The 13,966-nt window shown below is 39.7% G+C and overlaps 1 protein-coding gene across 1 annotated transcript in view; it reads left to right on the top strand.

The window, feature by feature from the left end:
- Positions 1-13,966, top strand: part of nell2a (neural EGFL like 2a) — an 81,694-nt gene that overhangs the window by 44,395 nt on the left and 23,333 nt on the right. Inside the window, exons 13-15 of the mRNA XM_003444007.5 lie at positions 1,101-1,226; positions 10,107-10,229; positions 12,364-12,459. Coding sequence (XP_003444055.1) covers positions 1,101-1,226; positions 10,107-10,229; positions 12,364-12,459 — 345 coding nt within the window. The remainder of the gene's footprint in view (positions 1-1,100; positions 1,227-10,106; positions 10,230-12,363; positions 12,460-13,966) is intronic.

Genomic DNA, 13,966 nt, shown 5'->3' on the forward strand with positions numbered 1-13,966 from the left:
TGATAAACTGTATCAAGGTGTTCGAGGTAGAGCGAGTAGCATGAGAATGAGTCAAGCACGGACACGATGCTCGTCTGTGCGATCATGTCCCTGTCCTCAAAGCACGGAAACGTGTTTCATTCAAATTTATGAGAAAGATTCTTACACACCGTTGGTGTGAAGAGGTTCGATATTGCAAATAAGAAATGTAAATCCAGTGCAATACAGTCGTATTGTAAGAAAATAACTAAAACGCTTAGACAGCCAAGTTATGCCCTAACAGGTGCTGCTCATTTTGCTCAATTAGACCTCTGTGGAGCCTCTGCATACACAGTCCTTTATTGACATCACTCCCGTTGCAGCTGTTATCCCACTGTTATTATCATTGTTTTTTGTACACAGTGTTATTTGACAATCTCTGCTCGGCTTAGCAGAGGCTTAATCACGCAGGATGAGCAAAAATGTCTTTGTTTGTGTGCACCCCTTTTAAATGAACTTCTCCAGCAGAGTGGTTCTATGTAAAAAGTGGTCAAAGCACTGAGATCATCTGAGTGAGCAGGAAAAATGCAGACAAGCTACTATGTGCAATGATTAATTTTGACTGATTGAAAATCGAGCCTTGCAGCCTTAAGTGTCTTATAGACCCTCTGCATCTTGACCTCTGTCTCCCACTAATGAATTCAAATTTGTTTCCCGGTGGCTCTACATGTGCAAAGTATTTAGGCCTACTAAAGGCCTAAATAAAATTTGAGAAGAGTGCTGATATACCGAGGTAGCTTTTGGAGGAGATCTTTATAACAGTGATGTAGATGAGCTTCCTTTATGCTGAAAATCAAACCTAAGAAAAACCTAAGAAAAAAACAATTGATTTCTTTCAGCAAGTGTCCAGAAAAAACATATGATTATGTTCAAGTGACAAGTAATAGTAATATACAACACCCCAGATAATAGTAATCAATAGACCATCAGCCTTCAGCATGGGACATAACTGCTTGTTTTTTATCTGGCCAGTAATTTCATTAGTTGTGTTTTCAATTGACAGAATTCTCAGTGAGCAACCCACATCTCATTTAGCTTTGTTCTCACCCCTTCTCTGCTTTTCTCTCTCCCCCTCTCTTCAGATATTGATGAGTGCGCTGAAGGGAAGCACTACTGCAGGGAGAACACCATGTGCGTTAACACCCCCGGTTCCTTTATGTGCATCTGCCATACGGGCTACATCAGGATCGATGACTATTCCTGCACAGGTGAGTTCGTCTGCTGGCCTTTTGACAGTCGAGTACACAAAGTTCTGGTTTTGCTCTCCTTCTCTGTTTCAGCTATTTTGTGAAGACATTTATGAGACCTTCAAATCATATGCACAAGGATAATGCCTTTGCATGGGCGTGAACAATCTGTCTGCATACTTACAGCAAGTAACTGCCAGCTAGAAATGATTTCATTAACATCTTTAGTCATGCACTGGAGGATGGTATTATGGTATTTTATGTCATAACAAGTACTGCAGCTGAAAGATGCATAGAGTTCTGGAGATATAGAAGAGCAAGAGTCAGCCAGAAGTTCAGACATAAACATTGTGAGTTATCAGCAATGTGAGACAGAATGAGGAAGCTGTGTAATATAAAAAAATCATGTGATGACAGGAAGACATAGGTATCAAGCAATACCTGCAAAACATGTTGTAAAGCTTTGCCATGTGCTACACCTCCTCTTATTTTTTTATGTCACATCCCAGATAGACACGTGTCTGCAAATTTGCCACTTAATGTGCATGTGTAAGGATAAATGTCAGAATTTCATTTGTACCCCTTGGTCACTTAACATCTACAGTCACACTATGGTAAACAGTGGAGACCGCGGCATGACCAGTTGTGAGACAGCATGCAGTCAACTACCATCTTCGAAGCAACTTTAGTGCGTCGAGACGAATCAGTCTGGTATAAGTTTGTTATGAATGAACTGAAGTTACCTATTACATGCAATGTGTTTGTGATGATGAAGCATTTTACTGTGATAAATCAACAAAAATCACAGACATGTTGTGTTTACCTAAATATACAGAAACTTAGATTACTTGCATTAAGAGTCAGTTCTGAAAAATTGTAAAATTCCTCTGAAGGTAGTGACATAGTTGCAGCAAAATGACCTATCCACTGTATAAGAATTTAACCAGCTGGCAATGAGTTGCAACCACTGATGCATTGTAGATGAGTTGAGCCTATCAGTACAGACTGACTGATTGATTGCAACATGTTGGCAATCTGTCTACATTTACAAATTAACTAGAAATTATTTGCAATTAACAAACACCGGCTGATCTGTCTGAGAATGACTGAGTCAATCCAAGTCAAACTGGTTTGGAGACTGGTTGCCTCCCACAAAGCAACCTGTGCAGTTGCCTCGTTGATTGAAAGTAGTCTTTCAGAGGTCGGGCGTGCAACACCCTCATCCTCTGGGAGACCAGCTCATTGCCACAACTACTTGCAGTCAGTCACTAGATGTGAAGAAAATTCCAACTTAGTCGCAAGGAGGTTGGCATCCTATTATTGCTTTAGTTTAGCTGAGCTATATCCCACAGTGATAGAGAACACAAACATGGACCAGTTAGTATTAGCCTGACTGCCTGATACTATAATTCAGCACAAGCTGATAGCAAAGAAAACACTGACAGCTGTGATGAAGTGCTAAATCAATTTTCAATTGCCTTGAATTAATAGAGATTACAAATTCTGTCTTTGTTAAAACTCCAGCTTTGTCAAACTGCCAAAGTAATTACATATATTTATTATATAGAAAAACTTTCCATCTTTCAACCCTATTATACTGTCAGTTGTTTGTTATATAACATATTTACAACTCCAAACTTTTTCTAAAGGATTCCAATAGTTGGCTCAGACTTTATCCTCACACTAAGCAAAAAAAAAAGAAGAAGACTGTCTTCTTTGTGTGTATGTGTGTGTGCAGTCTTCATATGGTGTGTGAATGTATTCTGTGTATGTGTATATGTGTGAGGAGAAAAACGCCACAGAGAACCTGAGAAACAGCAAACCTGTACGTGGAGGCGGCAGATCCGTTTGTTCGTGATCAAAGTTGGAACCAAAGTCATTTTCAAAAGATTGCGTGGATGATTTGCATTCTTTCTTATATGTCGGGATTATATGTAGAAAGAACGTCTTTGTGTAGCACTGCTGGTCATACCAGCTGGTCATTTTCTACTAGATGGATGCACTGTTGTATGAAAGAGAAACAGAGCCATGTCACATCATTTTATTTTGATATTCCATCATGCAAAAGCACAAAAAATTAGTAATTTATATATTTTTTTAAAAAGCCGCATTTACACATGTACTTAGCCAAGAGAAAACACAACATTTCTCGATTCAAGGTCCAGACAATGGAATCTTAAGGCAGTGCTTTAGAGAAGGAGCTCCTACCAGGAGACCGTTCGGTTTGCTAACCCCGCCACTTGCCTTGTAGTGTTTGCAATATTATTATTATTGATATTTATGTTCTCACTGTCTTAGCCCCGAAGCCATGGATGTTCCCTAGATATGCACTGTGTACACTCAGTTGAAGATCATGAAATTATTGGTAATTTTTCAGTTTCTAAATCTAATGAGTGTTCTGTATTTTAAGCCTGAGGGGGGCAAATTTCCCAAATGTGATCAAGATTTGCAAATTTGTACAATTGTACAATTTCTTTACTCTCAGTCAAAAAAATAACATAATTATGAAGGTCAATAGAAATATTTATATCCAGACTATGTCTGGATATATATGAATTTCACTTGACACAACTGATATATTATTATTAATATTATGTAGTATCCAGTAGCCTTTAAAAGAAAAAAAAACCAACAAAAATCAGTGGACAAAGAGGTGAAAAGATTCTGCAGTGTCAGAGATTTACTTTAATGTGAAGAATGCTGCAGGAATATGGAAAGGCATATTTTAAAAGGATTATGTAAAAGCTCACCTCTATGTGTCACTTTTAAAATACAGTGTGCACATCCACACTTAAGAATAGAATGCAAAGGGGGAAAAAAATCAGTAATCCTTTTATGATGTAATGTCCCTGTCCTTCTACACCACTGACACAATGTCATTCATCAGGGATGAGCAGCAGATCTGCTTCATTCCTCAGCAGTTGTTTGCAGCTTGTGATACACGATGCTAAGTAGCTCCCTCTGCGCATCATTTCCGAAGAGGAGGCAACATGCTGCATTTCCTCTGTGCCTGTAATTAAAAAAGCAATTTGCACCAATGCAAACTAACTCAGTGGCAGCACAGCGAAGGAGCTGGCAGATTTAGGCTCGCAGACTTCCTGCTGTGCCATTGGAGTTTGAATTAAAGCTGTGAGACTCAGCAACATGATGACTTTGAAACCTCCCATTTCCTGTTCCATTCCTAGCTGTAGTTTCGCCCTTACTTTATTAATGGAAATCAGGGAATGATAGAGCAAAGTTAAGGGGTTTTTTTTCAAGTGTTTTTAAAAACAGGTATAAACAAGTTAAAGTTGAGATTGAGGAATAGCATTTTTACGGCAGCAACAAAAGCACATTCATCTTTTTTGTCTTGTGCGCTTGTGATTTATTTAGAGAAAGAAACATCCTCGCTTACTCAGTCGTTTTTCCGCATTACCTTTAGACAGCCACTGTACCTCGTGTGATTTCAATCACTGTGTTTTCTCTAGTCTTCTGAGCTGTGGGCAAGTTATATTGTTTTACCCATTTGTCTTTCTTCCACTGTGTGCTCAGGCCCCAGATTCACAATGAAGATTAATTCCACAAACCCAATGGATTAAATTGTGTCACTATATTTTATGTAGTCTCCTATTAAAATGCCTTCAAGCCACTGTAGTGGAACACACAGCTATGCGCCTCCTTATAAAAGTCAATTTGTGTGATTAAACCTAGGCTTATGCAAAGGCTTGATGTAATGACTTTTCCCCCTTGCTTCAGTCAAATTACCGTCATGATCTCACTGCAGTTTTATTGGACTGTGTTCTTCCACACAGCTACTATCACTGTCTGATACAGTGTGCAGTCAGTGGTATGGTATCATCTTACCTCTTAGACTAATTAGTAAGCCAAATTATAGTCACATTAGGTGCCTTTATTCCTTAATGGAAAGAATATATGTGCCAGAAAACGCACTTCCCCTAATGCATACCTGTGTGCTGAGATCAGTACCACCTTGGTAGTCGCAGTGGCAGTAACTGACAGTAACAACAGGAAGATGCTAAGTTACTAGCTGCAGGAATCTACCGCTTCTTAGTAATTGAACATCTGCTTGTGTTTGAAAAGAGTCCAAAGGGAATGCTGATTCCTCTAAGTTGCTCACACATAAAATATTATAGCTGCGGAAGGAAAGATTAAAGCCCCCCCCCCGCACTACCTATCACATGATGTATGTGTGACTACATCATCTGTGGCGCCTTTCACCAATTAACAAATTGCAATCTCAGCAGAAACAATGGTTCCAGCATTGATGGACGAATTTCTGCATGCATTACAGTGTTGCATGTTAACCAGTCTGCCTTAGTAAAGAGGATTAAATTGACCCTAGCTCATTTCATGGCTCAGTGTTTATATGCACGATAATGTATTAAAGGGCTGATCTGCAGATTTAGGCCTGAGAGAACCAGCATGGAACTGTGGTTTTATTTATCCTCAGCTTATCAGGGGGTCAGCGAGCTCAGACAGAAGACCATATTTTACATGAAAACCACCTGCGGTGAGGGAGTTGGATGGGCTCAGACCCCAGCTGGGGGTAGACTGGAACATATGGACTTCGTGTACTTGTTTAAATGAAATATGTCCAACCAAAAGCTGAGGCTCTATATGGTTGAGGGTACAGTAAGAGAAACATGTGCAACTTTCTTTTGCTACTGTATCCTTCATCTTGAAGGTCAAGATTCCGCCTCCTTTCTCCCCCTCCACCCATTCTTCATCTTTTCCCCAAAGTGCCTGAGGTGCTCCCGGCTCTGTGAGATTAGCAGCTAATCCATGAAAGGTAGGGGATTGGTTGTGCTCTCCGTTTAAACGTTATTAAAGAAGGCTGTCCTGAGGTGTGTGTTTTTGCTAGGTGTATATGTGGATGCCTCCCCTTGTTCCTAAGGTGCCTATGTAGTTAGTGTGTGTCCCGGTTCTAATCCCCTGATAACCAGACCTGGGCCCCTGAGGCTGAGGAACCGGCTGAGGGCTGGGATGGCGGGAGACAAGGAGTAAGGCATGGACGAAGGCCACAGGTGGAGCAGGAGGTTTGTCAACAGCAGAGATCAGAAAAGATGACTTTGAATCTGATGAATCAAAAGGTCTTGCAGCTGACATGGAGGGTTTTTTCCCCTCTTTTTAAAGGACATCTGTATTCTGGTTGAACGACAGGATCCCATGGGCACTTAGACTTAAAAGTTTTCAATTTCTTCTGGTCTGAACAGTGTTATGTCTTTGGCATTTTAAAGGTGCCCTAGAGAGTTTTTGTTGCAGAAGTTGCTAAGAAGTACAAAAAACATAAAAACACTTCTAGTTAAATTCCTCTCGCCTTTAAATATTCTCCTAATCAGTTTCAAAACACAGTAAAGGATTTACATTACAATTTAATTTTTTTTGCTTGCAGTCTTTTTTTTTGCATCTTGTTAAATTTCCTGGTAAAGGAATAGTACAAAATCACTGACTAGACTCTGCATCACATCATCCAGGTGCAGATGTTAAAACAAAATGGGAAACACATTGTACAAAAATCACAAAAACTGTGCTCCAATCCTGGGTTTAAGTTATTAGAGGAACAAATTGGCTCTTCATCATTTAGTTTTCTTTTTTTTTATTGTCTTGGTCACCAAAATAGGCAAACTGAGAAAGGAACAGAAGTTTTTCTTGTTGTAAAACATTATAAGATCATAGTCTTTTCAAGCTTGGGATTGTAAAATTAAATTGGAGGTTACATTGTTTTGGGGAAAGCAGCCGGAAGGTCAGACCTCAATGAAACTGGTGTTGTTTTGGCAGAAGGTGGATGGAGTCAAGTGGGAGGAGAAACAGACAGCTAGAGAGAGATCCCTGGTGACAGGCTGTACATAATTGATTGTTTATCTGTCTACAGCCTGAGCAGCAGCAGCCAGCGAGGAAATGCTTCTCTCACGCTACCACACACGTACGCATTTTAGGGATTTAGTTGGTGATTAAATTAGGAGTCGCTTACACTGAGTGCAGGAGTGTAATAAGCCTAAATTCCTAAATAACCCAAATTACCAGGAACCAATACTAAAACTCAAGGGTCATAGTGATGATGCACACTCTGTATTCCCTCAAACACGCACACACACGGAGCACCCGGTGGCTCTGCTGGCCTGTGTGTGTGTTCAAAGAGACAGCTTGGTCTTTGCTGCTCTGGCAGATGTGACCTTGGCAAGAAAAAAAAGAAAAAGAAAAGCACCTAATTCTCTTTCCTCTCTCCTGTGCTCCTATTACTGTTTTTATATGCCCATGAGCAGACTTTAATTCTGCCCAACAGCAGGAAAGTTTGTGTGTGTGTGTTACAGGAGCAGTGCAGTGGGCCCTACTAAGTGCCCTTCAATCCATCTCACACACACTTGCGCGCATACATCATACTCTCGATGGAGGAGCTCATCACAATGTCACTTTCAATTTGGAAGAGCCCACGGTCTGCTCAGGAGATATAATGGATTGGATGATGGCAGGGAAATGGATGATGTGGCTCAGGTCTACCGCAACAAAACATTCGGGTTTCTGATCCTTTCACCTTTCAGGTGCCGTTTTTAAGTCTTGACTGTCTTTACGAAGTGCATGCGTAAAAAAAAGCACAAAAGTTGAGCAAAAAAAATAAATAAAAAAGAACGCTCCGAAAGTTTACTTCATGTCTGAAGAAAATATATTTGACAAACCAGCTCAGAGAAGTTTGTTTATTTCTGTCCCCTGGCAAGCTTGAAGCTACCCCCCAAATCCTTAAAATAACAAGAAACGGTGCAAACGGTTTACTCCAGATTAGCACTAAACGCTTTGTATTTGTGTTTTTCAAGAGTCTTAACCCTTTTGGAGAGATTTAGTTGACTGCTTATCCATTTAGCAGCCTGTAAAAGTTTTCACCACAAACAACATGATGATATGAATCGAAAAACAAGATTCTCCAGCTGAGAGAGTGAATACTGTACTGTATGGACCTTTAATGAACGGCTTGTGCTCTGCAGCCTCTCGGGCTATGGTAGGATACAGAGATGTTAAGTATGGAAAAGAAGATTTCAAAAGGATAATGCCTAGAAGGTTTTTGAGACTTATTCTGTGCTTGGTAAGCAAGTACATATCAGAATGCAATATTTGTGTGAATCCATCCAAATACTATGGATGAGTATTCTTCTTTTGTGTGATTCTCAGAGGGATAAAGATGTGCTTTTATGTTCAGGGGCAGATGAAGGACTTGCATCAAGATCCACCTTCCTGTAGCAAGGGAACTGACTTAAATGCTTTATAGTTCTTTAACTGTTTAGTGTAGGTCAGCTTCAGATAAGATTTTTTCCAATAACTCGTCATTGCATTATTGCTTCTATGTTTATTTACTGCGTAAACAAACAGAGAGGCCTCCGAGGATAAAACAAAAGAAGTCAATAAGTGAGCACAGGCTAAAAACTTCTGCCACTGTATTTTTAATGACCCGTTTGAATCAAATACTATAACAAAGCTTCGCATTTCTACCGGTGTAAACAAATTTAAAATACCGATAACTCAGCAATGGTAGTTTCTCACTTTATTAATAAGAGTAATCGATAGAGTGAAGTGCTTGTGAGGAAGAGACCGAACTGGTTTCTGGTGTAAAATTGGCTACTTTTGTGACACTTGAGCATGATATTGTTTCAGGGAAGTGTTAAGATCCACCAGCCACAAAACAAATGAAATCACATTTGTTTGAGAACACATCTTGTGACAAACAAAAAAGCAGAAACACAGAGAGTGATATCATCAGGATAACGTCTCCCCTGCTGCTTCAAATGGTTTCATTCACAGCACTCTGGTTTTTTAAAGAGGCCTATTTATAAGTTAGGATCCCTCAAAGTGAAAATATGACAATTAATTGAGATTTCTTGTCAGCTGTCACAAGACATTATCTTTTGTAAACAGTTACTTTAAAATTAGATTTTTTATTTTTATTTTAAATTTGTAACCACTAGCCCTAATGGCTTAATTGTTTTCTTCTTTATATGGTATCATTACATAATTGCAACTGGACTATTTGTTTTATTAGCCTTCATTTGATTCTGTTTTGCCACTTCAGTCTTCCCGAAGTTCTCCTCACAGAGGGAAAGAGATTTGTTTGCCAGTTGGACACAGTATGTTGTCACGGGCTGTAGCCATTAGTCAAGCTTGTCAGTGATTCATAACACAGCATATCACTAACTCCACAGTGATGGGAGCCTGGGAGTTCCAGTTCTACGGGGACATTTTGTTAATGCTTGTATAAAACATTTCCTGTGGGTACTTAACACGCCAATTGTGCCAATTGCAACGCTCAAACTAAAGGCTAATGGCTTACGTACTGTATGTAAACTGCTACACAAGGATGAACCTTACTGGTGTGTGCGCAGAAATTAAAATGTTTATTTTCTGCTAGTACGAAGCAGACACTGAGACGTTTCCGTCCCTCATGATGTGCAAAAACAAAAACGGCAAATTGCAGCAAAACATCTGAGACAATTTTTTTCACGACAAATCTTGATGGAAGAGAGAAAAGTGACTCATCCTCCAGTTGGCTGTTTGTCGCTGATGTCTTATTACTAGACTCACAGCTGTCTAACTATCAAGTCGTTTAAAACAAGGCACAGTTTGAAATCTTGTCCTTGTTTTTTTTTTTTTTTCTTAATGGAAAGTAAAACAAATTACCAGCTGGCTGCGATCATTTCTGATATTTACAAGGAGAATAAACACTCACTTTTCTTTAATCAAGTGTTATTTTCTTGATGGCTGTAGTTCTTTGCAGATGCGAAGACGATTTCTGAACTGTTGCTAGAGTGTTTTCTTCTGCTTTGTTCGGGAAGATGCTGCATAATAAGAAAAGTTTACTGTGTACTAGTGAGAAACCTGCTCGGATTGATACATGTTTTATTATTGTGTTGTTTTCAGAACATGACGAGTGCCTCAGCGGACTCCACAACTGCGATGAGAATGCCTTGTGCTTCAACATGGTCGGAGGCCACAGCTGCTCCTGTAAGCCAGGCTACACGGGCAATGGGACAGTCTGCAAAGGTAATCTCACCAGGTTCATTTTGTTTTGTTAAGTTCTGCTTCACTTGACCACTGTTGTTTTTTCCCCTTGTTTCAACAGTGTTTTTCTAATTTAGATTTTGTATCACAGACTAGATATATATGATAAAAAATTTAAATAGTCTTTACTTTCCTTGAAACTGCATTGTTTCTAATGACCATGTAATATGAAAAAAGTCTGAGTGTAATGAAGTCTTCAAGAATGTCAGTGTAGTGTGTCACACAATGCACAGCCAAGAAATGTAAACAAAAACAGAATATTTTCTCATTTTATTTATTTATTTTATTTTATATGCTGGTTTTAATGACACCCTGGAAAAAAGATACCATCCTTTTTCTCTGGGCCAAATCTCATTTAAAATTGACTGTGGAAAGATAGAAAATTATTCCCTTTCAGTCCTCGCTGAGGTCACCTCTATTCGTGCCTTTAAGGCAGATGACCTGTGATGACATATGCGGGGCCCCACCTGCACACATATACCCCCTGGTGATTCACTCACACCCAAACCTGTGGCAGATGCATGCTTACCTGTTGAGAGGTCAGATTTGATAGCTAAAGGTCTGCCCCCCAAGTGTCGACAATCCAAAAGGCTGGAATCACTAGAGAGTCTTCCCTTTTCTACAATTAAGATTTGTTTGGCAGGTATACCTGCTTGTTATATTGGCTATGATGTGGTGATGCCAGGTGCACATAATCTTGCCATGTGTTCTTTTTTTTTTTTTTTTTTTTTGTAAAGAGTCTGCCGGCTGAAACCCATGTGATTAGGTCTGACATCCCCTCATGGGATTTGACTTTGGTGCCGGAGACCCTTTGTGGCCCCCCAACTTTTGAACTCATCCAGTCTGTAGATATGACGTTTCTTTCATGTAAGACTGCATTGCTTCTCACTCTGGCATCTGCAAAGTCTTTGGTTTACTTTCATGCTTTGACTGTGCAGCCTTCTTGCACACTGTTCTCTTCTGATGGCCGCAAGGTCATATTAGGGCCGAATGCAGGGTATTTATGTGAGAATATTCCTCAGGCGCATAGCTCTATGGATTTTGAGCTTCTGAGTTTTTGCCTCCCCATAGAGAAGGCTATATTACATCTGTGCAGTGCATGTGATTACACAGTTTGTCTCCTTTGCTAATCCAGCAACAGTCACCTCAAGGCACATCCTATTGCAATTTAAAGACCCTACAATAATCTTTTGCATAAAACCAGGTCAAACAAAAATTATCAATAGGTAAATTAATAATGTAAGATAACCATTGCTACCATCTTCACCAACATCAACTTCATCATCAAATTTCTGTCAAAGATCATTAGTTTGAGCCATTGTTCTGTTAAGCCCTCAAGAGTATATGATGGTGATCCTACTCTCTCCAGCACCCACTGAAAAGCCCTCTGTGACCCAGATTTAATGAGTGCGTCTGTCATGTTTGCAGTTCTATATGTGATCTCTGTGCTTTCTAGAAAATTGACCTGACCTCAGCTGGTTAATCTATTCCTTGAGTAGAAATCTATTTATGGTGGAGCTGCACATTAAGATAACTTTGCTTGGTCATGATGAGCACTAGGTATACTACACAAACATGCACATACAAATAGATGATAGAAGCTGGAACCTTTCACCCAAAACTGTGCTATAATAATTTATTATAGTTTAGACAGACTCTTGCATCTGTCTTTTGTGTTTTTTGTGTCCCCCAACTTAATGAAAGTGCAATTCTTCATTTCTGGAGTGCTCTTTTTAAGCACTGCTTTTACACATCTCACTAAACAGGCTTTCTTTTGCTTTCAGTACTTTTCACTCTTTATTCTGAGGAAGCATGGTATGATTTGTGCATATATTACATTTATTTCCATTTCCATTTGTGTCAACTTCAGTGACTTCTCTGTGTTTTGGGGACACATTAACTAACAGCCTACCCACGGATAATGAACATTTTTGAATTAACCTTGGTGAGATGCATTAATCACGCAAAATAATATTGTGCAAGCCTATAATGAATCACATCACCAAATTAGCTCTTATTCTGTATGCAAATACATATGCTGCTGCTGGTCTAATTACATAGTTAATGCTCGTTAATCTTAGTGAGTAATGGCTCCTCTCCTCTGGTGTATCTCCAGCAATGTGTGACGGATTGTGCCAGAATGGGGGAACCTGCGTTTCACCTAACAACTGTGTTTGCCAGCAAGGATTTACTGGGAAGAGATGTGAAACAGGTAAACATTTGTTTTCGTTACGCTCTTACATTTTTTCCCATAAAACAAACAAACACAAAAAAGGAACTTTTGATTGAATGTGTAAGAAAGAACACGTAGCAGGACGAGGAGGTGTTTTACACTCTTGAGATTAAGACTAAACGAAGGAAGGAAAATGGGAGACTCTACTGTAAATCCTTTTTTTTGCAGTGTTCTCACTAAGCTATATTAACTGCCCCTGTGTGTATTTGAATGTGTTTGTGGCGGTGTGCGTGTCCGTGAACGTGTCTGACTGTGTGGGTTGGGCCTCCGTGGTGAACGATGAGCTTGTGCGTCTTCCAGCGGCCCAGTGGAGGATTTGAACTGCAGCTGCAACAATAATGGGCATTAGCCCATACATCTCACAGCCTATATTAATCAGCATGGCATTCTCCTCATAGAATGCTACATGCACATTACAGCTGTGCAAACTCCTGATGCCCCATATCAAATAGGACATAATAGATGAACTGAGTGTTAAGTCAGCTAGCAGCCATTGCAGCCATGCATGGAGATATGTGAGACATTGTGATAAGACTCAGGGCTTGCTCTGTGTGTGTTTTTCCCTACAGTGTTGCTGATTTAAGGTAACCGAGAAACACTGTAATTCTTATACTTGTATTTGATGCATTATATGTCTAATCTACAGCAGCAGCACCTTTCTCATAACCCATTTCAACCTTTCATGGAGTGTCCTTCAGGAGACATGTAGCCAAAGCAATAGAAAGCCATGACAGCTCTCTCACTGTGCGTGCTCGTGTTTGAATGAGGCAAGCTGAGCCCCTTTGCTTTCTCATTGGTTCAGGTATTGATTGCACATAAAGGACCTTTTTTTTTTACGAGGCGCCCTTTTTTACTGCCCGTCTTAAAGTAAATGAATTTCCCGAGATGCTGAGGAAGGAGTGTGTGTGTGTGTGTGCGTGTGTTTGTGTGTGTGTGTGTGTTTGAGAGTGAGAAGGAGAGAGAGAGAGCTTGTGTTAACACAGCTAGCCAGCCATAATGCCTTATCCTTCTCCTCATTTTGCAGCAGAGAAGGTGCTGAGAACCTCGTCCCTTAGTAATTGCACGTTCCAAGCAATCACACATTTCATTACTTTCTTTAGTGTTTTAGATCCCCACTTTCTCTCCTTGCTCCTTGTCTCCTCTTCTATTTGCCTTTATTCATTCTCCCATATCTTACAAAAAAACCCAGAAAACTAGTCAAAATGTAAAAAAATATGGAGCATATTGCACATTTTACTGCATATTATAAAAACAGAGACCAAGACATAAATAGAGGACACTCCTTTGTTGTAGCACAACTTTCTTCTTCCCATACTGTACTTTTATTTTCTGGGTTACTCAATCACATGTGAGACTTTTCATGCTTGCAACTTGATCCTGCATTACATCGGCTCAGTATACATGGGGGAAACACAATATTATGATAGAAAATAGACATCCCAAAAGATTTTTAATACCAAATGAAAAAGATATGAGGAGGATTTTT

This window comes from Oreochromis niloticus, linkage group LG7, assembly GCF_001858045.2.
Source record: "Oreochromis niloticus isolate F11D_XX linkage group LG7, O_niloticus_UMD_NMBU, whole genome shotgun sequence".
Classification (NCBI taxonomy): domain Eukaryota; kingdom Metazoa; phylum Chordata; class Actinopteri; order Cichliformes; family Cichlidae; genus Oreochromis; species Oreochromis niloticus.